At 44.5% G+C, this 25,876-nt stretch overlaps 1 protein-coding gene across 7 annotated transcripts in view; it reads left to right on the top strand.

The window, feature by feature from the left end:
* The window catches only part of Foxp1 (forkhead box P1), a 395,763-nt gene that overhangs the window by 140,726 nt on the left and 229,161 nt on the right, over positions 1-25,876 (top strand). For all 7 annotated transcript variants that reach the window (XM_037204353.1, XM_037204351.1, XM_037204352.1 and 4 more), the window contains one exon: positions 12,972-13,162. In XM_037204353.1, coding sequence (XP_037060248.1) covers positions 12,983-13,162 — 180 coding nt within the window. In that variant the 5' untranslated portion in view covers positions 12,972-12,982. The remainder of the gene's footprint in view (positions 1-12,971; positions 13,163-25,876) is intronic.

Raw genomic sequence — 25,876 nt, 5'->3', positions numbered from 1 at the left:
TTCACACCAAGGAGTGCATCAGGCCAGGCGGTTGTATCTTTACTGGGTCTTTAGCAAGTATCAGCTCATTATTGAATATAGAAAGGCTGTGACCCCCTCCATCCTCAGAGGACAGTAGGTCTGGAGTGACTAGTGTTGCCTCGGTTGGCTTTGCTACATGTATGCCAGCCTTTGTCTTGACGGAAACTTTCATGCTGCCTTTCCCTTTGAAGAAGTGATACAAAATTTCCCCTGAAGAGACATTTGTTTATCAAATGTGAGCCTTTTTTTTAATAGCCTGGTGTAGGTGTGGATGGAAATAATAGAGGAGGAAGGGGAGAAATTTGGCTTTCTGGTCCCAGTGTCCCCTCAGATGACACATGAGATTCTCCAAGAGTCTCAGGTTTCTCAATCCCGAGAGAATTTGTGAGACCCAACCAGACTTTCCAATCAAGTCCTCTTTGTGTCCCTTGGAACTATTTTTGAAAAGCTGAATAGAGAGCTTGTACTAAAGGCTTCTTAATCAGTATGTTATTTATTTTTAATATTAACCCTTATGAACTTGGGGTCCATAGAGAATAAAATAAATAATGCCGAGCCTTTGAACGTAACCATCACAGTGAGTCGAGATGGATGTGATGATTTATGGGAAGAGTCTGCATGCCAGGTTTTTGCCTTTCCTGTGGTTACCTTCACCTCCTTGTGGCTGGTGACTACATGCCTGGGTTCACCTTTGCCCTAAAAAAAGTCAGGGTTCAGTTGTTGGCCTTTTATCAAAATACTTAGTGACAGTGCTGTGGGTTGTCATTTGGAACTGCAAGCTGTGTTTGTCCTGCTTTATTGGTATCCTACTAGTTCATACGAGCCTGGGGGGTGCGGGAGGGGGAGGAGTTGGAGAGAATGGATAAAGAGTTCAAGGGTAGATGGTGAGCAGTCACTGTTGCCTGAGGCAGAAGGCATGAAGGCAGGGTGTAACTTTTGTCTTAGAAGATCTCACTGGGACCTCAGGTCAGGCACTTTGCTCTCCACAACTTCCTTGTCAAGCTGACCACATCCCTGGTCAGGGAGCCGGGAATGTGGGAACGTTCTGTTCCCGAGCACTGGAGGACGAGCCTCTGTCATGTGCTTGCATCATCCCTCAGTTGAGCAAGCCGGGGTTGCCTTTTCTAGGGCAGTAGAACAGCTCCAGCTCCAGAGGCCTGCTGCAGGCACGAAGGAGGCATTACAGGGTGCTAACCAGTCCTTGAGCCACAAAGTCCTGAAGGCCAGGTGGGAAATTCTTCCCAGAACAGGGAACGCTAAGCCTTCTGGGCTGTGCTGATGTGGAGAAAGAAGATTGTGAACAGAGGACCCTGGAAAACAACCCATAGCACAAAACAAAACAAAACCACCAGAGAAAACACGGGAATGCTTTGTGACTTTAAGTTTGCAGAACAGAGATTAGATACTTGAAGCCAGAGAGGGAAACAAGAGCCAGTGGAGGCTGACATTTCATAGAGGATGGGAAGTTGGTGCTGGGGGGCCGGGGGGCGGGTGGTGGTGGTGCATGCAGCAAAAAAGTAAATAATGTCACAGTGAATAATGTATGTCATTGTCAAAGTTCTGGGGTGGGTCTCTTTAAAAACTTTTTTTTTCTCACTCTCAAATTTTGCCTTGGAGAGCCAGCAGACAATGTTTTGCTGTATTTTACACTAGCAGAATGCAGAATTTTTAAAATTAATTAACTGATTTGAAAGTGTAAGATGTTAGATGCATTACCAAACTGTTTTTCAGTGTGTTTTACTTATTAGAAATTAAGTAACAGAGGGATCTTCTTCACACGCACCAAAATTAAGTAGTTTAATGATATTATGCTATTTGTAAAAATAAGTTAAAACTAATGCTTTCACTGCAGATTGAATCCCTAAATATAGTGTTTCTGATAAGGTGTGATAATGTCTTTATAACTTGAAGTCAGCTTGCTAGGTATGGCAGTTTACACATGAAGTGAATCTTCAGAAATGAAATATTTCTTCTTAATGGACATGATAAATTAACTCACTCTAGCTTTTGCAAAGATAGGATTTTCCCCCTAATGCTAGTCTCACAAGGAACTCCTGAGAGTGTAATATACCATCAACTGACTGTTTATGTTATTTATATTTTTTCAAGGACACTATCTTCATGTGGCATAGCTTGAATTTTGCAGAGTCCTTGCGAGTTCTACCCCAGGTATTTGTTGGCCCAGGGAGGTTATGGAAGCTTTGCATGTGGAGGAAGAAAGCATCAGGGTTTCCCTTCTGGGAGAAACGATCAGGATCTGTGTTTGACCCATGTATTATTCCATTGATAAAAGAAGATGAGCCCAGGCAATGAAGGCAGTTCCTGAAGCACGAAAACATCATAGGCCTTTTCAAAGCCGAGTCCTGATCCAGCCCTGAGTACTTTACACCAAAACCTGCGTTGTATTTTTATCTGCAAGCCAGGAAATAAGAGGCAGTTGCCCAAGGTTGACCTGCCTCATTTGGAGTGACCTGCTTTTTGTCTTTGGAGGGGGTGCATGTCACTGTATATTTTCTTTTTTTAAAAAGCTCTAGGTAATGTCCCCAGGAAGGAGTTAAACAGATTCTGATTGCTTCTGCCTGGTTTCCATGAGGAGTAATGGCGGCTGGTTAACAGCAAATCGCTGTTTATCCACAAACATGGCGTTGTGCAAACAAGCAGGCCAGGTCTCCAACCAGTTGGATTTCCTGGTGGTCAGCAGCTGATCCATGGAACTTAACAACCTTCCTGCTTCTCTAAATGTCAGGAGGAAGATGGCTTGTGTATCTTGCCTTCTCTCCCCGGCTGTTTACTCTCCAATGCATTTGCCTCCTTCCCCCGACCTTCATTCTGGGGAAGCTGCCCCTTTCTCCTCCCCAGTTCTGTTTGCTTTACTCTGCCCCTGGTGTCACCCATGAAATCTGTTGATTATTCCACCTGGTTAATGTTAAATTGCTCCGGTAAGATGATGTGTTTGTTCATAAACACAAATGCTGGGCCCCCTGTTTACTGTACCCATGGCAGCAATCGTTATTAAACAAATATTGCTTTGTTTGCGGGTGGAAGCAGCAGTTTATCCTGTCAGGTCTGTTTAAAAAGAGAAAAGGAAAAAAAAAAAAAAAACACCACCACTACACACAAATACACACATACAAGACTTAAATGCTAGAATTTCGATAAAGAAAGAAAAGGGGAGCCTGTCCCTGGAATGTGGTTGAAAGCGCCTTAGGTTTGCTTTTCTTATCTCTTGCTTGGATGAAGGGGCCGGGGAGATTAGCGACTTGTTTGGCTTTTCTAAGAGATTTCCTTAGTGTAATGGTATCGATGCAGTTGTTTGCTTTCTTCAGAGAGGGGCGAGATCTCCTGAAAGGCCACCAGCTCAGTCATAGAGCATCAGATGGCTAGAATATTCTTTGTGGAACAAACAAGGCCTCAGAAAGTGTAGGAGAGAAGGCCTGGACTATGAACGAAGGTACAGCCCTTGGAATTCACTTGTCTCTCTGTCTGTCTCTGTCTCGTGTGCTCTCATTTGGGGTTGCTTTGATCTGGGCTGTGAAGTGTGTTCTCTGTTAAGTCTGAGAAGGGAGGCTTAACTTTTCCCTTTATATAATCTGCAAGGGTACTGTGGCCTAACTAACTCTGAAGGAACTGCACTTTTAGTATATATTTTTTTGTTTGTTGGTTTTTTTTCTGAGACAGGGTTTCTCTGTGTAGCCCTGGCTGTCCTGGAACCTGCTCTGTAGACCAGGCTGGTCTTGAACTCAGAGATCCACCTGCCTCTGCCTCCTGAGAGCTGGGATTAAAGGTGTGTGCCACCATCACCAGGCTTTAATCTATATTTTACATATTCTCAATGATCAACATTGTTACTCTTAACTTGTCGTTAGTACCTGTTTCCTATTAAGATGGGTTTATGTCTCTAGTTCAGTAAAGCAAGCCCTGGCGTCTCTTAATTTGGCTGTGGGTGTATGTGACTCTTGTCCCTTTGAAACCGGGACTGTTTAGATAAGGCTTGTCTCTCGTGGGGTGTTGTAGCTCCCAGAGAAAACTCAGCTTCCACCATCTTTGTGGTTGGATCTTGTTTTTAGTGACTATTCGTTACCGTTTCTGGATTTGCCTTTTGTCTAAGGCTGAGCTGGGCTTCATAGCACTTGCCCGAGTTAAAAAGCACAGGCCAGGGTGAGGGTGGCTGCTGGGGGGTGGGGTGGGGTGGGGTGAGGGTGCCTCTGACCTTCGGTAGCAAAATGGTGTCTTTTATCTCAGAGAAACTAATCTGTCTGAGAGAGCAACTTCCGGAAGCAAGATATATATGCATATCTATTAGAGTTTTTGAAGGATAAAATTAAATAATGGTGCCTCTCACACAACAGAGAAATGCAGGCGACAGAGTCCTGATGCCCTGCATTCACTGTGTTACCATGTTGCCGTGAACGTATTGTTCACCTTGGCCACCTGAGCAGTTCGGGGCTCCAGGCGAGGAGGCAAACACATGAAGTGTGTCATCGAACATGCCACTCATTAATGGACGTTAGAAGCCTGGCCTTGTGTACATTCAATTATGTGAAATATGGAAATGGGAAAAACCCCTTCTCTGAACTGGTTATTGGTCGCTTTATTCTGCTGGACCTTTTATGAGAGAGCTTAAGCTATTTGGAGGGTCTAATGATAAGTTTGCAGGCTTTGTTAGTTCCCAAACTTAGAACCGATTTTCTCGGGTGGAAATGTATTTTCACTGTGTTCTCTGGAACACCTGGCCCTTCACGCCTGACCTTCAGCGGCTTCCTTGTGGCAAAGCAAACAGCTTACCCTGGATTGGCAAAGCTCCCCTTCGCTCTCATTTAATGACGTGAGCAAGGGCGTCTGAATGTGCCAGGGAGCAGTTCCACACTGCCCACTCGTTACTGGTGTGTTTCCCAGGTGGGGGCTTTCTACCAACATTATGTCTAATGTGGCTACAATCACACCTCACTCACCTCCTGCACACTGGCAGAAAAGGAGACAGATCTACCGGAGTCCAACATCTCACACTTTAAACTAGACACAGGCAGTGTCCAGAAACACACTGCGAGGCCTGGGGGCGGGAAGGGCGGCTTCTTTCCTGGACTCACTAGTGACTTCTCAAGACCACAGTGTCCTGAAAGCTTGGGTATGGTGGCCCTCAATGGACTGCTGTCAGGGTATGGGGAGTCAGAATCCTTTCTCCTTAGCCGTGTGAAGTCTCCTGATTTCACAATGAACGCCTGCTGGAAAAGAGAACCCTTGTTTTTGTTAGGACATTATTTTATTGTCGACCTATTCTGCCAACTCTATTCTACGTCATCGGTTACAGAGGAAGTTAAACATCCTGTTCTTTACCATTTCCAGTCCATCTGAATTGTCCTTCTGCATATTAAATGCTCACAGCCATGAGATAGACTTAAACCCCTCCCCCAGATGATTATCTTGAATTTTCAGTGAGTGAGACAGTCCTATTTCTATTTAGACCTAACATGACTGTATGGGGGGTGGTGATGCGTGTCTCTGATTCCAGCATTTGAAAGAATGAGGCAGGAAAATGATGAGTTCGAAGCCAGCTGGAGTACTTAGTAAGACCTTGCCTGAAAAATCTAAAGGTTGAGGACAGAACTTAGCGGCGGTGGCAGTGGTACTTTTTAGCATGCACCAAGCCATACATTTGATCTCTCATCATCACCAAAAGGAGAGGAAGAAAAAAGATAGTGATTTAAGGAAAAGCTGGTTATGCAAACCATGAGTTACTCCTAAAGAATTATAGAAAAGATGGCATTTCTAAAAGTAAATGTAGAAAGTTGGTGGCTAGAATTGATGTCCCTTCTGATCAAGGGGTTAGACTTGGATGTTTAAGCCATTTAGTCAAAATATAACAATTACCTATAAAATTTCTGTTGTGTGAAAGAAATACTTGAAATCAAAATGCAATAAAAGATGTTTTTAAATAAATGCTAGGTAGGGAGGGGAAAGATGTGTGTGTGTGTGTGTGTGTGTGTGTGTGTGTGTGTGTGTGTGTGTGTGTGTGTATCATTGTGAGAGGCTAGGGAACACTGTTGGGTGCCACTCCTCAAGAGCACTGTCCATCTAATTTTAAGACAGAGGTTCCCAGTTGCCTGGAGCTGTCACCTAATTAGCTTGAGCCTCCTGGCTAAGCCCTGGGATCTGCCTGTCTCTGCCTCCTCAGCACCGGGATTACAAGTGTGTGCTGCCATGCCAGGCTCTCCGCCTCCCCAGCACTGAGATTACAAGTGTGTGCTGCCATGCCAGGCTTCATTGTAGAGTCCAAAGCCTGAGTGCAGACCCTCTTGCTTACAAGGCAGGCAGTTTACTAACTGGGCCATCTTCCTTGCCCAGAACAGAAACTTTTTAATCAGAGTGTCTCTCCCTCCACTTAATTAATGAATATGAACTCTGTCTGCTTTAATTGATAAGCACAAACGGGTTACTATTTATTCTTCCCCCATCCTCCGAAGCATTAGGGAGGCAGGAGAATCACCACATGACCATGTTGAAATGAAGCATCCTTCTGTGAAGGCCAGGTAGCATTCTTAGTTTCATCGTCTTGAATGCCCCACATTTGGCCATCGAGACTCATCCATTGTATCCTTGTACCTGCTCCCTTCTTGGACCCAGCCCTCCTTGCCCTTGGGAAGCAGGCACATCACTTCTGTGATACCCGTCTCTCTTCACGGGGACCGATGATGACCCCAGCTTTGCCCTCTCCTCCCATGTGCTTCAATGAGAGGTCACATTTGTTTTTGTTTTGAGCATACACTTGACAGTTGCATTCCTCCTGAGCTTTTACTGAAATTCCAGATTTTCGCAAGATAGATGGAGACCTCTACAATGCATGATAAAGTTGATAATACATAAATCATTTTTAACAACAGGTAATATGCATAATTTACGGTGTTACCGTGCTATCTTTTGATATTTATGATGGATAATGTTCAGTTTTTGCCCTCATATTACTGCTTTAAATTATACCACAAGAAAATTAATGAGAAAGTAGATTTATGGGTTTCATTTGTTTGTCAATTCGGAAATTAATTGGGTGTTAATTTTAGCCGTCCCTCATCAGACCCGGACTTTAGTGCGTGTGCATTACTTTGCATTCATTGTCGCTTACCTCCCATTTACTGTGGGTCACTAGCTTTGCATACATTAAAATAGCCCTGCGGCTCCTTCCCTTGATTACTTTTTGAACTGCCATGCATTAGAAAATTTACGCCTTTCTGTTATAATTATGAAAATTTGGTATTGGAAGGTGGTATCTTGAGCACCCCGACTTCCCATACCACACTTGTGCTTGGGTGGCCTTTCCATGGAATGGGACCAGTGGGGCCTGTGGACAGACAAGGACTGTCACCTGAAGTGTTGGTTCCTGGCTTGTCAGAGTCACCTCAGGAGAGAGAATGGTCATTTGTTGTCATCATTCCTCTTGGTTGGCGTGCCCTCCTTGTCCACTTCTTCTCTTCACTATATGGCTTTGCTTCTTGAGGGGGACCCGCATGGTGTGGGCTGTTGAGGGGCCTCTGTCATGCCTCTCCTGTCTTGCTTCTTAACCCCTGAATCTGACCCCTGCTGCTGCCCTCTCCTGTCCTCACTGCCTCCCGCTCCAGTGTCCCTAAGCGAAGGGTGTCAGGCCTCAGGACGGACCTGTGGCATCCTCGGTCCTGCAAGGCTTCCACTGAGGACGCTCGTCCGGGTTGTTCCGTTGCCTCTCTTTTGCAGGGGAGCAGCACATGAGTGGTTAGAGGGTGGGGCTTATTTGATGTCCTGGGTCACCCCACCGTGGGGCTGCACCTTGCTCCTTGAAACTCCTTTGTTTGTCTTCTGTTACCATGCAAACCTTGTGTGCATTGTGCAGGAACCCGCTCCAAAGACGGGCTTGTCGGCATGCTCTTTTTTTCCTTCCCTGAATGCTTGATGCAAGATTATGAAAGATTTTAAAATCTTGATACAGTATGAGTAATTAAAAAGTCCAGAATCAAAACTAGCCCGCCCCACCCCACCCCACCCTACCCCACCCCACCCCCCTTGTGCTTTGCCAACCTCCAGATTGTTAAGTAACTGATGAGAAAGTGAGAGATACATGTTTACTGTTTCTGGAATCTTAACATTCGTGGTCCCTCCCTCCCTCCCTCCCTCCCTCCCTCCCTCCCTCTCTTCCTTGCTAGCCCTTGTTGTCTCTTCAACATGGCACTCCCCATCCCTTCCTTCTCTGCATGTGGCTGTGCAGTGAGGAGGAGGCTTGTCCCTTTGGCACAGAGAGGGACTGTGATACTTAGCCCCTCTGCTCATTGTCCTGAAAGTGGCATTACCTCGAACTTCGCTTCTCCCCATAGTGGTAGAAACATATTTTACAAAACTCTGTTTGGTTTAATTTACACATCCCTTTGTGAACAGACCAAGTTCTTTAAGGGCATTTATTCTGCTTCATATAAATAATTGATCAGCCAAGTTAATTTACTTCTGCCTGACTTGGTCAACCTTAATTAACTGCCCTGGAATCAAGACTGAACTTTCTGTTAGCTTAAAATCTTTCACAAGCGTGATAACAAGGGCTTTATTTTCCCTAAATTTTCAGCATCAACACTGTAACCAAGGAAATAATCATAATAATAAAGCTGTGTTTTAATTTACTATAAATACATTGGCCTGGACATTATGAATTTTCCAGAAGGTTTCTACAGAGTAGTTCTGTTGGCAACCACAATAAATAAGCATGTGAGACCCAGTTCTTCTTATTTTTAAAAGTTCCCTAACCAAAAAAAAAAAAGTGAGCCTGTGAAATTGGTATCTCTGTCGTATTTCCAAGCGAGGTGGCAAGTGTTTGGTTTGGGCTTCCTTGTGCATCTGACAGCCATGTGATATCAGTGTCAGCCTTGGAGGGTCCCAGGGTAACAATCAGATACTTCGAGCAGCTCCTGGTCATGTGCAGAAGAGAGAAAGAGAAGTGGCAATGGCCTTGGCCCCATTCTTAACAATGGACAGATCGATGGGTACAAGGTGGCTGAAGCCTCCATATACATACATGATCCTCAAATTCAAGTACCGTAGACACTTAGAGCGTGGGTCATCCTTTCAGTTCATCCTGAGGCAGGGTGATTCTTTGTAAGGGATTATCCCAGAGAGGAGGAGCACAAGTTAAGCAGACCACATTCTTGGGACAAACCCCTTCTTAAGAACAGAGAGTGCAGAGCTCCATGCTTCTCCAGGCCCTGGACTTGCCCTCTACTGACAGTGTGAAGTCAATAGGAAAAGAGAGAGTTGCTTCCTAAAACATTCCAGCACTTTCCCTCTGTGTATTTTAAGATCTTTTCTTCATCCACCTGCTGTCCTCTTGCCATTGCTAGAATTTAGTTCCTCCTGCTTGATGTCCTCATTGATCATCACTTAGCCAGGGACTCTCGGAAGAAAGAAGTCTTGATCATTTCTTGAGCTCATGTCTCAAATGGAGAGTCTCTGTGGCTGTATTTGTCCCCGAATCAACTGAGCACCAGTTTTCTTGTCTCTGAAATGGGGATTTGGGAGTTTGAGAAAGGTACCATGGGGTTTGATATGGAGATATAAAAGCTTACTACTTGGTCTTGGATGTTTGATAGAAACACTCTTGGCCCAGACAGTGTCAGAAACACTTGTAGACACCCAAACTTCTCATATTCCACATGGGATTTCATGAAGCTGTTTTCCCCTGACTGTTGTTATACCAATTAAAAGTCCTCCAGCCCATGTGCTCCAGTTAGCACTTGACTAACTAAGGACATCCTTAGACCAAAATAATCCTTTATACGGTTTTAGTCCCAAAGTCTGAACTCTCACAAACCCAATTCATGAGCCAAGTTGCTTGGCCACAGGCCTGCCCAACGTGTACTGGAGGACTTCGCAGTCTTCTGGAGCTGCGCAGCACAGAGGAGAGCTGTTCTTCAGACTGGGCATCAGAGGTGGTTTTTTCACTCCACCTACCATGATGGTGTCAACCCAGGAAACAAAAGGAGGGACAGGCTTTTAGACACCTGCTCTCAGTCCCGGATCCCCAGAGTCACGTCCCTGGAAGGCAGCACTTACATAGTTCTGTTCTGTGAGGACAGAATGTATGACTGTGTGCACTCCTGTCTGAGGGTAGGTGGGAGTGCTTCTAAAGGCAACTTGCCTGTCCTGCGAGTCTATTCCTGGGCATAGGCAGACTTTCCAGAAGGTGGGAGCATTTCTTTTATTTAGGTATTCTTTTCATAACTAATAATAATATGGATTTTATTGCTGACTACCTTGAGACTTCTATCTATTCCCTTGTTGTTTTACAGTATGGGGGCTTGACTTAGGACATGCAAGGGGCATTCAGGATGCCTGCTGTACCTCTCAGCTGCATCCAGCCTGAACCTTTTTCTCTTAAGTTTCCAAACATATGAACGGTATGGGTATGACATAGAAACTAAAGCACTAGGAAAGAAACCCTGAGGCTTTAGCACATGGTGTTTTGAGACAGAAGATGTTCCCGTGTTACCCGTCTCTTGTTGCCCTGTCTTGATTCTGTTTTGGGGTAGTGTTTTGTTTCCTTGCGTTCTGTTTTGATAGATTCTTTCCACAGTGGGAGGTAAGGCAGAGCAGGCAGTTTCTATAGGATAGTAATTACTAGAAAGTCCAATCCAAAGAGACGAACACCCTTGCCTGTTGTTGCACACCCATGAACACGCAGCACCATTCTCCATCTACTTGAGAATGGGACTAACTGACCAAATATGGCTTTGGGTTCCTGACCTTCACGTTGTAGCTGCTAGAGACCCCGCACTGCAAACGGATGAGATGGGAATTGTTGCAGTGGTCGTGTTTCTGTCTGCTTGTCAGGCAAGTTGCCGAGAACCGACCTCTGTTGGTTTTTAACAAAAGCACGGCCTCCTGAAGGGGTCCAGAATGCTTCAGTTTTGATGTGGTTATGTATCGCGTGCAGTGGGAAAGAAATAGATAGTAGTACTACCTATGGGTAATTTGAATGAAATATTTTCTGTTTTGTCTGGCATTGGGAATGCACATTGAAGTCTTAATTATTTAGGCATTTCTCAGCTTTGATGTCTGAACTGACTCCTTCCTTTAGTGACTAATATTTTTCCTTTGCAAGTCCTAGTCTGTGAACTTGGCTTGTGACCCTGTACCTCACCTTCAGAAAACATGCTACAGCAAGTGAGAGCCCAGCCATCAAAGGAGAGTGGTTCCTCTCCTGTGCCCGCTGTGGCTAGCCGTGGTCCAGTGGACATGGAGAAGAACTCACAAGGCCTCATTTCCCCCCCTCTGGAATTTACCTGTGTTGGAGGCTGGGCATGAGTGTAGACACATGCATGTCACTGTGAATGTTTGGAGGCCAGAGGACAACCCTCAGATGCTGGCCCTAGCCATTCTAACGTAAGACAGGGCTGTTTCACTGGCACACAAGCCAGACTAGCTGGTCCATGTATATGAAGATTTTCCTATCTCCAAATCCCATTTCCTAACACAGACATGCTTGTCCTACTGACTCCAGTTCTTACCTGGGTTCTGAGGATCTGAGCTGAGGCCACCAGGCATGTGTAGCAGGTGCTTGTGCCCACTGAGCCATCCATCTCCCCATCCCAAGCCTCGTTCTCTTCTCTACGAAGTGGAACTGGTGATTGTTCCTGGGAACCACAGAGCACACAGATCATCTATCTGCACTGTGGAGAGCCTAGCACAATACCGGTGATCAGAAGATAGATTTTGTCCTGGTTGAGTACCTAAACTGGCTCCCCCAGTGAATGGTTTTTGTGCTTAGGGAGCAACAGGAATGACGTAGTTTACTTAGTGTTGGGTATTGTCTTTGCCTGTAAGGCCAGCACCTGGGAGGCTGAGGCAGAAGGTTTGTGAGTTCAAAGACAACCTGACCTCCTTCATAAAACCCTATCTCCAAAAACAAGCAAGCAACAAACAAACCAAAAACAAAAACCTACAAAGAAGAGGAGACAACAGATTTTTCTCTATTTGTTTTATACTATATTTTCCTAGTAGACATTTTAATACTTTAGTATTTTATTTAAGTAGTTTGCTTATTGGCGGTGCTGAGGCGTGAACCCCATATCCCACATATGCTAGGCAAGTGTTCTACCACTGAGCTGTATCCAAGCCTTACACTTGGGACTTTAAGAGTACAAAGGATCCCCCTGAAATATCAGCCCTTCCACACCTTAGAGTTCAGTCATCTACCAGGAGAAAAATTAGCATTGACTATGATTCTTCTGAGAGCCTTAGCTGTAAAACAACCTAGTCTGAATTCATTCACTCTGGAAATGGGAAGTCCCTTTTGCCCCTCTCTCTTTCTAGAAGTGGCCTGTCTTACAGGAATGACCAATTTTGAACTGCCCAGATGGTACCAAGGATTGAGAATCCTTAAAATGCTTGTGGTGTTTGACTGTAGGTTTTCAGCACTGATTCCCTTGAGGGGACTTGTAGTAATTAATGTGTCTTGTCACTTGAGAGAGACTGTAGTTGGAGAATATTTCTTCTCTGAGAATGTTGCATTGCCATAAAATGTCTGAGCCTGATAATATTTAAATTTATAACTTGTGTGATAACTTAAAGTGTTTTGTTTCTTTGGCAAAATATCTGAATCCCATCACAAAAATTGACTGCTGAATTCTCCTCGGATCACCTGAACCCATCTATTTTCCCAGAGAGGGAAAGGATGATGTATTTGAAACCATACTAGAAGTTGAATTGAGAGTGACAGCCCCCAGTGCTAAAGTAGGGGACCAGTCTTCTGATAAGGAAGAAAGGGGTGCGGGAGATTGACAACTGCTTACAGAGTTCAGCAACGTGGCAAGGCAGCACTCCTCTCGTCCTCCACAGCAACTGTTTTAACAGCTGTCTCTCTCTCCCCCCTTCTCTCTTCCCCTCCTTACCCCCCCCCACTTCTCTCTCTCTCTGTCACCCCCCTCTTCTGAAAATCCTCTCAGGTTTTTGAGTCATGATGCAAGAATCTGGGTCTGAGACAAAAAGTAACGGATCAGCCATCCAGAACGGGTCCAGCGGCGGCAACCACTTACTAGAGTGTGGGGCACTTCGTGACACTCGGTCCAACGGGGAGGCACCAGCGGTGGACCTGGGGCCAGCCGACCTAGCCCACGTCCAGCAGCAGCAACAGCAGGTACTTGTCTGGGAGCTGGGGTCGTGAGTGGGAGTTGAGCCGCTGTCCATGTTGGAGGCGCGTCCACCTGGCACATCCATCTGCCTGGAGGCAGCATATTCTTAGGCACCCAGGGCTCCTCACCATGGCTGAGACTCATTTTGAAGTCCTTGGTAGGTGCAAATGTCTTTCTGGATGGTGGATGTTAGACTTGACGTTGAGTGGACCTTGAGACGTTCTCTTCCAGCCCCCAACATGTCACCTACATTTCTATTGTTCAATTAAGATGACTCTGGAAAAAAAATGGTTGTTGATGCTTGAGGTAAATAGTTGACAAATAAAACGGTAGATAAATAAAAGCGGGCTTCAACTTTCTGGAGAAAGAAAACCAGAGGTAAAAGATGAAAGAAATAAGGATATGGGAGAATGGAGGAAGTAGTCAAAGAAAGCAAATAGAGACAAATAGAAATAGAAGTGGACATGGTTAAAGAACAGACGCATGTCTATAAGACAGACATCGGTTCGGGACATGACTTCCTCCTACTTCTGAGAACTAGGGTGTGTGCATTGGCATTGGTTTCATGGAGTCTGACAGCAGATGGTGTTGACTAAAATCTCAGTGGTATTTTAATTGATCTCCTATCCTGGCCTCTTCAACATGTCCTTTGCTTGAGACGGTCTCTTTCCCTCTTGGCCCTTCCCAGGGTGGAAGTGGGTCCTTGGGAGGAACTGTTGAAACATTTCCCAGTAGTACAGGTGACCTAAGACATGGTATTGTGTTGGTCAAAATTCAAATGTAAATAGTATTTCCTTGAAGACTGGATTGGGTTTCCCACCCCGCAAAATCAGGAAATATTACGGGTTTTTGCTACTGATAACAGGGCAGGTTTTGTCCTTGATTCATTTATCTTGTGCGTAGTTGTGATATCATTTGTAATCATGTATTTGGGAGGAAAAAAAAAGAAACATCTTGGGGAAATTTTTTAACTTTTCTATAGAGAAAATGTTGGGAAATGCCATAAGAGAAAAGGACAGACCTTTCAAACTACTTTCTTGAAATTTGAATCAAAATCTTAGGGCTGGAGACCTTGGTAAGAGTCCTTGCTATCTTCTTTTCCCGAGACCGTTTCTCACTTAGCTGAGGCTGCTGGCTTTGAAATGGCTATGTAGCCCAAGTTGGCCATGAACTCCAGATCCTCTTACCTCCATCTCCAAAATAGTTGAATTGCAGACATGCATTAAAACATAAATGGGCCGGGCGGTGGTGGCGCATGCCTTTAATCCCAGCACTCGGGAGGCAGAGCCAGGTGGATCTCTGTGAGTTCGAGGCCAGCCTGGGCTACCAAGTGAGTTCCAGGAAAGGCGCAAAGCTACACAGAGAAACCCTGTCTCGAAAAACCAAAAAAAAAAAAAAAAAAACCAAAAAAAAATAACAAAACATAAATGGTCAGCCAGGTGGTGGTGCACACCTTTAATCCCAGCACGGGGGAGGCAGAGGCAGGCGGATCTCTGTGAGTTGGAGTCCAGCCTGGTCTACAGAGTGAGTTCCAGGACAGCCAGGGCTACACAGAGAAAACCTTTCTCGGAAAAATAAAATAAAATAAAATAAATAAATAAATAAAATAAAATAAATAAAATAAAATAAAAGCAGATGGTAGACTGTGAATGCATTAGATATTGGCGGATGCGTCATGAGATCATGGTACCATTGGGGAAAGGCCTGGAAAGAAGAAGAAAGCCAGGAAGTCGGGAGGTTGGCAGACAAGCACAGTCAGTTCAGGGGGGTTGGGAGTGTGACTCGATTTCTTTTCACGAGCGCCTGTCAGCTAGGATTCATGCCCCTTGGTTGTATTAATTTGAGCACCTCAGTCAATCCACAGTGACTAGATTCTGACTTGGGAGGTTGTTTGCCAAACCCAGCAGTAAATGGCAGGAGAGCATTTGCAATAATGCCCATCTGTGTGATATGCTCATCTGTGTATGGTGAGATGAATATTTCTTAGAGTACCATCTTCTAGACCATTACAAGATGGAGGTCAGGATCAGCCATTTCTTTATGAGGTGGTTGAGATGGGGCTAAGGAGTCCCAAATAGTTTGTATTCACATTACATTAGTTTAGTTAGTGGGACATTAGCTTCTTTTGAATTTTACCTAAAGGGCTGACAAATATTCAGAATATTAAAGTATTTAACCAAGGAGCCAGCAGTATTTAAGCCAAGCCTGAGGACCTGAGTTTGATTCCCAGTACCCACACAGCAAGAGAAGAACAGAGCCTTCAAAATTCCTCCTCCCTCTCTTACACACAAATGTCATCATCATAATAATAATGATGATGATGATGATGATGATGATGATGATGTTTAAACAAACAACCGAAAAGTATTTAAGTAACCATGAAAGTTTACATGTTCAATACACCTACTGTATTCAATACACCCACCCTACTACAGAACACTATCAGCAGCGACACATGAATGACATAGAAGAACATTCTGGAAGCACATTTCCATTGCGTTTTTTTCTTAAAAATAATGAGTCACCAGTTAGTTACCTGGGCTGCAGCCCTTCTGGAGAATGTGTTGTTAAATGGTCATTCATGCAGAGTTCAAGTCCTCAATTTTTGATTCCACTTTGAAACTCGAAAATAAATATTTCACGGCAATTTTCTGTCTATTTGTCACTGATATGTTTGAGGAAGAAAGGCATCCATCAGGTCTAGGATTGTGGCTAAAGCCCCACTTATTGTGGTTGGCAAGCCTTTTGAGGCCTTATAAAACATCCACAGCTGGGTTGACTCCCTATGCAAGAGAAGTCTCTAAACAGGTTGGTGGGGGACATGGGAATGCCTAGGTGACAGAGGAAAAACTAAAGCCTTACAAACAGTCCAGGGACCCAAAGCTCTCCGAGTTTTCGGCCACCCAGAAAACAGCAGCAATTAAACTGCGTGGAGAAACGGTGAGTTTCGCTGGTGGAGCTGCGTGGTTTTCGTCATTTTTCTCCTGCAGGTTTTTACTCAGAGTGAGAATGCGAGCACTGAGAAAATCGCAGCCATGCTGAATTCATTACTGCGGTAGTCACACAAAACCACGGATAAAATTTCAATATCTGCAGGCCACAGTTGAGTAAACAGTTGCACTGAAATTTAATTCCTGTTGACTTTTCCCCCATTCCTCGCCAGGGGCACATTCTGATTCCATAGTACAAAGACAACAGGGGTTACAGCTTTGATTAATGGAGGACAGTGGAAGAGAGTTAGAACTGTAAAATATGTCAGAAGTCCATGGAACACAAAGATCTGGCTTCAAGCTGACTAGTGTAAAAACGAGTTAATTATGCTGTGAGTTACACGGAATGGTTCAGAATCTTCTACTTGTACCAGAGCCTTTGGTGTTATTCGGTGGGGGTGGAGTGGGTGCCATTCTGTGAGGGTGGGGGTGGGCGCCAAGTGAGCTCTGTGTTGGGCTCCTTCTTGCCAATCGTGACTGCAAATTACAGCAAGTGCCCTTTTCAGAAACTTCAGCTCTCACAAAGAACCACTACCATAGTGATTGCATTGGTTGCCTAAGTTGAGTTTCAAACAGAATTTGTTTTAAAGAATTACCTAGTTGACAGCCTGGAGAAATGGGAGGACTTCGCTTTTCCATCTCTCTTGAAAAATCAGAACGTCTGGCAACCTTGGGCGACCATCCCACAAGGGCAACGACTGTTGGGAGATGAATCGCTGCTGAAGAAAGACAGGGAGCCCTGTAGCCTTGTGGTTCACCATGGCTCCACCCAGCAAAGTATTACCCCTGCCCTCTAGGCATAGCAGCTAGGGATGCTAGGCTGGAAAATGCATCATCCTCCAGAAGTCACCAGCCAAGGAGAGGTGCGGCCATGAGCTGGAAGAGCCCGCCCACACAAGTGCCTTGTCTTCTCTCCTCAAAACAAAGCATATTGTCTCGATAATGTTTCAGCTCTATTTATATCCAGGCTCTGGAACTATTACAATGGTTTTCTAATAATGTAATTTGATAGCATTTCTGAGCATTCTCTTGCAGCTCTTGAGTAGGTCTTTACCCTATATCATGACTGCTTTTTCCTTCCTATTATGCCTGCCCCCATTTGTGTGTCTCTGAGTTCCTGTGTTTGAGAATGACTACTCCATTATGAAACGCAGCAACAGATACTATTATTGATTGTTAACGTTTTTTTTTTCTCCCTCCTTAAAGGAAGGATTTTAAAATGTCCAGAGCAATTTCATAAACTGTGTGGATTAATGCATTTGAAAAGTCTTGAATTTTTGAAAGCAGGATTTTATTTCCATATTGCTGCAAATGAGAGCTTTTTCAGATAAGCATATTACATAGAACATAATGTTTAGAAGTTTCTCCATATACAGCATATGCTGGCAGGTCAATTAACAGAATGCATACCAGAAAATGTTTATTCAATACAAATGAATAGCTGTTAAATAAAACAGCTATTTCTTGACAACATCCCTTTTTTAATGATGGGTGCTTTCTTTGGGGAGGGGTAAATTTTTTGGTACCACCTGGCATTTTTATTGTGTGCAAATCAACCAAAGAGAGGGTTGGTGGCTGCGGTCTGGGGGTATGGCTATCATTTTATATGAGGAGAGCAGTTTCCAGAGAGTAGGTGAGAAAGCCACTAGAAAAAAAAGATGTGCTGCACTTGCATTTTGTTACTTAAGGAGTATAAGTAAGTGAAGGGCTTATTTTTTTAGTAGCTTCTCTGATATTTGGCTTAAAATGTTGGAATTTCTGGTCAAAAGAAAGAGTTTGTGTTTCAAGTTACAATGTAAACAGAAAGAAAAAGCAATGTTCAGTGACCAGCCGGGAGGTAAGAGTGGGAGAAAGTGCAGGGAGGGACTTTCAGAAGCATCCCGGGAAGGGTCGGAGAGTGGCTATGGGAATAGGAGGGAGGCAAAGTGTCGGTTCTTACAGGACCCTGGACACTCATGGCCAGGACCAGCTCTTTAGGGCGTGGGTAAAGAGTGTGGTGACGTACATTCCAAGAGGGTTACAAAGGGGGAGGAGCAGAACAATCTGGGGAAATCCTAGATACTTACATAGTGGGCTTAACAGTCGCTCCTGGCATGCATGGTTCAGTTAATGGAGTCAACTGTGGAACTAATGTTTGGGAGGAAATTGAACTGAACATGTCCCTATTTTCTTGTCCTTGGTCCCTATGCATTAGGGTGACAACTACTCACACAGCATTTGCCTTGTGTTGGGTCATTGTAAATAATGTGAGAAGAGAGTGGATGGGTTCTATGCAAATACATCACCGTGTCATTCCAGAGGTTTGGCCATCCATGGATTTGGGTAACCATATTAGTTACTGATGAGACAGAATATCCAGAAAAGCAATCAAAAGAAGGAAGGACGCATTTTAGCTCATGGTTTGAGGGTGTCGTCCATCATGGCAGGAGAGTTATGGAGACAGAAGTGACAGGCGGCTGGTCACATTGCATCTGCAGACAGGAAGCAGAGAAAGATGAAGGCTGGTGCTTAGCTTGCTTTCTCCTATTTGATTCAGTCCAGGACCCCAGCCCATGGTGGGGTGTCACCCACCTTCAGGTCTTCTCACCTTGATTCATCTAAATACCCTTCCCAGTCACACCCAGCGATCTGTCTACTCATTGATTATATGCCCTGTCAAGTTAATAATTAAGATGAACTGTTGCAGTATCCATATGGGCTCCAAGAGTCTCACATAGACACCAGAGGGTGACTAGAAAAGGACCAAAGTATCCTTGCAGTAAGGAAAGGTTAGAGGATTTTGTTTTCAGAAGAAAAAGAGGTACCTAAAATTTTTCCTCTTCACTTTCAAAATGGTGGCAAGAAACTCATTGGTCTTTGTTACTCACTGAGTGAGTGACAGAGAGAGAGGGAGAGAGGGAGAGAGGGAGAGAGGTAGAGAGGGAGAGGGAGAGAGAGAGAGAGAGAGAGAGAGAGAGAGAGAGAGAGAGAGAGAGAGAGAGAGAGACTGCCTGCTTCATGTGAAAAGCACTTGCCTTGGTTTCTCAGGCATGCCCACCTTCCTTTAGGGGTATGTGAAAATTCCGTGGTTTATCATTAGTTCTTGCTTTGTACAAAGTGCCTCAGATGAAGTGGATCCAGCAGTGTGGGTGTGAGAGTGAGGTGCCAGGCTAGGTTAGCTCCACTAATGTGGCCTGTCCCGTTGCAGGTCTTTTGATGCTGTTGATAGGAAAGAAATGATGAGGTCCTCCGTGTCCTAGAAGGGAACCCGCCAGGAACACAGTGCAGAGCCATGTTATTGATAGAGAGTGCCCTACTGGGGCCCGGTGCAGGTTAGATGCTAACATGTTCCTTAGCTGCTAGGTAAAACCCAGTTCTAATTCTAAAGGAATTGCTCTGTTGAGAAACACTTTTATTAGACACATTGCAGAGGTTAAATTAAAAAAAAATTGATACAAAAAAAAACCCTATTCAGTAGGAATCAGTGATACCAATGTTAGTGAAAGCCACACAAACAAATTGAAACAAAGCAGAGACAGGAATTTAGATAATTCTGGTAAGTCAAGGAAAACCAGCCACAACAAAAACAGCTCCCCCACACACTTTCCTTAATTCCTCTGATGCCTATTTCTGGAAAAAGCATATTTCACCCTGAATGCTAAATTTAGCTCTCTCGTCTCTGTTAGTTTAGTCCTGCCTTCCATCAAAATATTGTCTTTGAAGATTTATGTAACTTGCGAGCCTTATATGAAATTTTTTCAAGTTGCGGCTGTTGAACAGTTACGTGGCATCAATCTCTCCATTAGAAATTAAAATGGCATGGGTGGCCAAAAGGTGAGGGGGCACCCACATGTAAGAGGGCATGGGAACAGAATGTCAGATGGCACATCTTATTATGAGTGACATGTCCTCTCTCAGCTTCAAGAGAAAGCCTCGATGCTCTAAGATGGTAACTTTAAGCCCTGATATGTTAATACATAATAATAATAATAATAATAATAATAATAATAATAATAATAATAATAATATATAACCCTCCTTCTAGCATGTCTAATCAAAGGAATCTCTTTTTGAGCTCTGAGGAGGTAGGACCTTGGTCATAACCTGTTGGCAGATGAGCATCAATGATTGTAAGTCTTTGCTTTCTGATTCTCGCAGGCTCCCATCTGTCCTAGAAGCCTGGGGAGCCACACCACTGTTTTGCCACTGCCTGGCTTATTAACAGCAGAGCTGAGGGCCTGAATTGGAAAGTTTGGATGATGTAAACATATAGCTAGCCTGACAGAGTCTAACGCACCTCTAGGTGGTGCATAGATTACTTGATAAAAAGGGTCACAAGGTGACCGACTGCTTTTATGACCAAGAAGAATGGTCCTGTGTATGCAAGTGGTCTTCAGAGTCACGAGGAGGAGGAAGTTGATGGAGAGATCTGAACTCTCTGTTCCAAGGCTTCTTTTCATGGCCGTGACTTTGAACTCCAGCCTATTGTCGTGGGGAAGTGTCATAAAACAGCAGAGACCCTTTGCTAAACACCACATTTGATTCACTTCACAACAACAGAACCCGGGTCGGGCTCTTTTTCTGTACGTCATGAAAGAACATGCTGAGGTCCAGGTCCTTGACGGTCCACCCTGCCGCTTTGTTGTTACACTGACCCCTAAGTCTGCTGTCCTGTGCAGCGAGGACAGATGTGTGTTAGTGTTTTGTCCTTGTGACCAGACACCTGAGAGAAACCTTGTAGGACAGACAGAGGAAAAAGTTATTTTATCTCATGGTTTCAAAGAGTTCTGTCTAGAGTCCTTGGCCCCGTGTGTCTGTGCTCATGGACAGAACATCGTGGTGATGGGTGCATCAGGCAGAGCTGCTGACCTCAGGATGGTCATGAAGCAGAGGGACTCAGGACAGGACTCGGTCTGGAGACATGACCCCGGTGACCTACCTCCTCCACCTAGGCCCCACACTGTAAAGTCTCCAGACCCTCCCATAATAGTGTCACTGGATGGGAACCAAGGCTTCAGTGTAGGCTCCTTTTGGTTTTTGTCTGGTGGGGAGGGCACTTCTTATAAACCTTAATACGGTGGAGTATCAGAAAATTCCCAAATCTCCATAGTTCTGAAATCCAACACTAATTTGGATTTGATTCCAAAGAAAGGTTTCAGTTTGGGGACCATTTGGGGCTTGGGATTTTTTTTTTATTCTGTAAATTTGTGTAGATATTTTGAAGGAAAACTGTCCAAATTCTGGCCCCTTTCTGACCCCAAGCCGTTCAGACAAGAGCTGCTCACCCTGTATTAATCATCTGCCCACTTTGGCTGACAGAACTTAGTTCGTTCATTTGTTTACACGATTTTTATTCAACTCTTTTATTGCCCACTCCTGTGGTGGGGGTAATGTAGGGACAGATTGATGTGTGTGGATTGGAAAAGCAAGGGTAACGTCTGATTTGTGTTGGAGTCCGGAGGAAAGCTGAGGTAGCAGAAGGAGCTAGTGCGGAGGCATGTACCCTTGTGCCTCTGTGAGGCCTGAGTTCCCATTCCTGTGGGGACTCTAAGGAGGGGCCCAGCTAGAAGGGAAGGAATCCCCGGGAAATTGGTGACCATTAGTCGGGCATTTAAAGAAGGGCCACAAACCTTGGACCTATTTGACTGGTGATCTGTCATGGCTCCCCTCCCCTTTCCTCCTGCCCTCACGAGCACAAACCTTTCAACATCTTATAAGTCCCACCAGGGAAGGACTGTCCTTTTCCTTCTCTCATAATTTCCAGCATGCAGCCCAGTGATGGCATTCTGTGATGGTACAATAGTCCCTCCTAGAGACTCCCTTCTCAGGTGATTCTCTGTTGCGTCAAGATGACGATTATAAGTAACCATCACACCTTCTTAGCTGGGTATGGTGTGCCTACCCACAGTCACTTGGGGCAGGGGTTGAAGTCATCTTCAGCTACACAGCAAGTGAATTTCAAATTTGAGCTCCAGGCCAGCCTGGGTTGACTTGAAACTTTGTCAGAGAGGGTGGGGCAGAGGGAGGGAGTCCTCTTATATGGCTACAAGTCACTACAGTGGTTATGTATGTTTATTCTGATTAATATTATCAAGTACTTTGCATTTAGCCTTGGCCTGTTACTAGAATCTCTTGCAAAAGTCACATGGGGATGCTGATAAAACGGCTGTGTTCCTATTGATCACCAAGTGAGCTTATCTGTCTTAGAGAACAAAACTAACTAAGCTGGCTCTCTGATAAAGTCTTTGTTCCATATTGACACAAGCTTCTCAGAATGAAACTGTTTCTAAAGTGGCAAGGGGCTGGGGGAGAGAGCACATAGTGTGTATCTTTTGCTGGAAAAATACAACATGTAATTATCAAATCACTGGTGCTGTTCCTAAACTCATTCAAGAGTTGCCGCTCAAACTGCCCAGGGATGGAAGTCTCTTTACTGCACTGAAGTTGAAAAAGTGAGGGAAGGTGGATACAAGCTGCGTTCTCTTTAATCCTTCTAGATGGCCGTTGTGTCTTCTGCAGAAGCTGTGTGTGTGTACCAACTATGTAGGGCACAGTTGTTCTTTTTTTTTTCTTATTAACTCTTACTTTTCTCTTGAATTTAATATTTGTGTGTGTGTGTGTGTGTGTGTGTGTGTGTGTGTGTGTGTGTGTGTGTGTGTGTTAGGTTGTAGGCTGAGATTAGAGCATAGCCTGGGGTATTGTTTTCAGTTTTGTTCACTTTGGGTTTTTGTTGGGGGTGGTGAGGGTGGTGTGGTGGGGGCAGGGGGCAGGGGGATAGGACCTCTCCCTGGTCTGGAGCTCACAGCAAATAGGCTAGGATGACTGACCAGCAAGTCCTAGAGGTCTGCGCTGGAGCCTCCTCAGCTCTAGGATTACCAGCCAGCTACCACAGCACGCTTTCCTTCTTTTCCTTTTTTAAATCATGATTGCTGGGGAATTGAGCTCCAGTCCTCACCCTTGGCAAGCAGTCGACTGAGAGGGCTGTCTCCCCAGACCTAGCTTGCTCCTTTCTTGATGGTACTCAAGATTAACTTCTCCACACAAATTCCTCTTCAGCAGGGTTTCTAAGAGTACAAGACGTTGTGCTGCCATTTTTCTTCCCTCCAACCACGGCTGTATTGTCAGTGTCCGATTGTGGTCCCTCCTTGCACCCTGGAGCAAGGCAAAGAGTCCGCTGTTCCCACTGAATGCTCTTGCCTCGGCGCTTTGCCTTGCCCTGAACTTCTGTCTCTCCACAGAGGAGGGAAGGTGACATGATGTCTTTTTAGTCATTCAAATCCAATAACTTTTAATCTGAAGGTTAAGTAGTGAGATATAAACTAAGAGATGATAATATCAATTTTATGTTCACTGAAGGGCACAATATACCTCTTTCTAGTAGAGGGAAAATTGTGCGTAAAATGTCTTTCACTTTTCCATAGCAGAGTCATGTCTCTCACAGGCAAGGAAAGAAAGATTTTGGGGAAATTTTAATAAAATAAGATGTGGCATCATAAAACAGGGCAAGAATGGCGTTTCGAGATTATAATTATTATGTATTAATTTTTCAAGGCTGCGTGGTACAGAGTCGCTCTCTTGTCAGGAAGGCTTCCTCTACTGATGCTCATTATCCTCCATCCGAACTCAGCAACCTTTTACAAGGTCAAAGACGGAGCGAGAATGACACAATGCTCATTCTTTCCTGACTATTTTTGGTCCTAATGTGTGTGATAAATAACACCCTGATAATATTGCTTACCTTCTCTCATTTTGCTCCCTCCTCCTAGTGAGCTCTCCATTTCAATGCAATAAGCGTTCAACACACAGAAGCACTAAGTGGAAATGCCTCTACCTGGTGCCTTTTTATTCTGATGTTCAGGCCATGAGATTTATATTTGTCTTAAAAATACAAAGTTTTGCGCAGTGTATTATGTATCTCTATCATGTGTACTTATGTATGGACTTGCTCTATCATTCATCTATGTATAAGATGGAGGAAGACACCATGCATGAGGTGAGTATGTGATAGTCTTTATTATCATTGTCAAGGTTATGTTCTGTAATGGGGTGATTCATGATCGTGACTGCCAGGGTTGTGTTCTGAAAGCAATCTTCAACTTGCCTCAGCTATTTATTGGGCGGCTTCTGTGTACAAGGTGCTGGGTTGAGCCTGCAGACCAGAAAAGGAACCGAAGGACTAGAGCCCTCAAGTCAAATCCAGCCTTGCATTTCAGACTGCAGAGAGTCCTTTGGAGGTGTAGCCACACCAGATGTTTACCACTGTATACAGCTGTCTCCTCCATGCCTACACAGCTGTAGTAGTAATTTTCTCACTAATGTGACAACATTGTTGTCAGAAGCAATTTCAGGATGCAAAGATGAATTCTGCCTCGCAGTTTGGGAGGGTCTGGTCCACCATGGTGAGAAGTCAGAGCATCAGGGCAGGGGGTGTCTGGTCACATTGCTCCCACAGTCAGGAGTCAGAGATGAAAGGCGGTGCCTGGCTTGCCTTCTCCTTCTGATTCAGTCCTGGACCCCAGTCCATTGGATGGTGCTACCCATATTCGTGGTGGTTTTCTTTCTTAAACAACCCTGCCCTCTTAGAGAGACCTCTACAGGTGTGTTTTCGTGGTGATTTGAAACCCCATCAAGTAGACAGTAAAGATTTAACTGTTACAAGAGCCAGCCAAGGTTTCCTATCACAGTGGAGGTTACATGCCCCAGAAACCCTAAAGTGTCCGTAGGCTAGCACTTTACAGAAGTAGTAGCCCTCTCCTGGGTTATTGAGTGGAGTGTGAGGCAGAATATTCTGCTCTTATTTTGTACTCACATAGTACATGCTCCTTCACACGTGTGGGGTGTGTGTGTATGTGTGTTTGAGGCACGGGGTGCGGGGAGACTACATACATACATCCACACAATGTAAAACTTTGGCTTGCAGTTTCTAGTATGATGCAGTGATGTGTGGGTGTATTCGCACTTCCGCTGTTCTTGTTTCCAGTCATTTAGCTGATAGTGTCTTACACATTAAGAAATTGGACATTAGTAATAGTTTAAAAAAAATCAAAAACTTCAGCCAGCCTGCTGAGGAAATGGAGGTTGGACATACTTGGTGAGTCACTGAGAGAGCAGCTGTCCTCAGCCATGACTCCCCTGCCTACAGTATAGGCTTCCTCTTATTCATGGGCTCACCACTAGACAACACAGAGAAATATTGCCTCCCCTCTCTCCTTGCATTCTAGGAATTCGCAGTCTAATTGAGGGACAATAAGATCGAGAAGCGCATACATGAAACATCAATAGAAATCTTAGTGCACACAGAGAGAACTGAATGGGACATGCATAAGCTAATCAATCGATACAAGAGTGATTTGGGCCATAAATCCTCGGTGGCCTGGAGAGGAAAAATTAGTATCCACATTGGTGGGATTTTTCTTTTTTAAAGAGTTTGGTGAAATTAGAAAACAGAAACTGTGTGTGTGAACATCTGCTGATTTATTTTAAGCCTTTTAATGGGACATAATGGATGGAAGGTATATCCTGAGCTATATAGCTTAGACTTATGGTTTGGATATTAAGGATCCAAAACATTTGTCATTGACTCTTTTAATTCTGAGATAAGTGAGCTTAGATTTGAGTTGTGGAGCAACTGGTGGCAGACGGTGAGGCCTTTTCCTGAGACAGTAGCACCTGAGTTCACTGGGCTGCTGGACATAGCTCTGGACTCTCTTTATACAGCCCATGGTGTGAGAGCGAGAGTTCCAGGGATGA

Source organism: Peromyscus leucopus, chromosome 3 (assembly GCF_004664715.2).
Source record: "Peromyscus leucopus breed LL Stock chromosome 3, UCI_PerLeu_2.1, whole genome shotgun sequence".
NCBI lineage: Eukaryota > Metazoa > Chordata > Mammalia > Rodentia > Cricetidae > Peromyscus > Peromyscus leucopus.
Note: the sequence above shows the minus strand (reverse complement) of the source record. Positions and strands in the feature narration are given on the sequence as shown.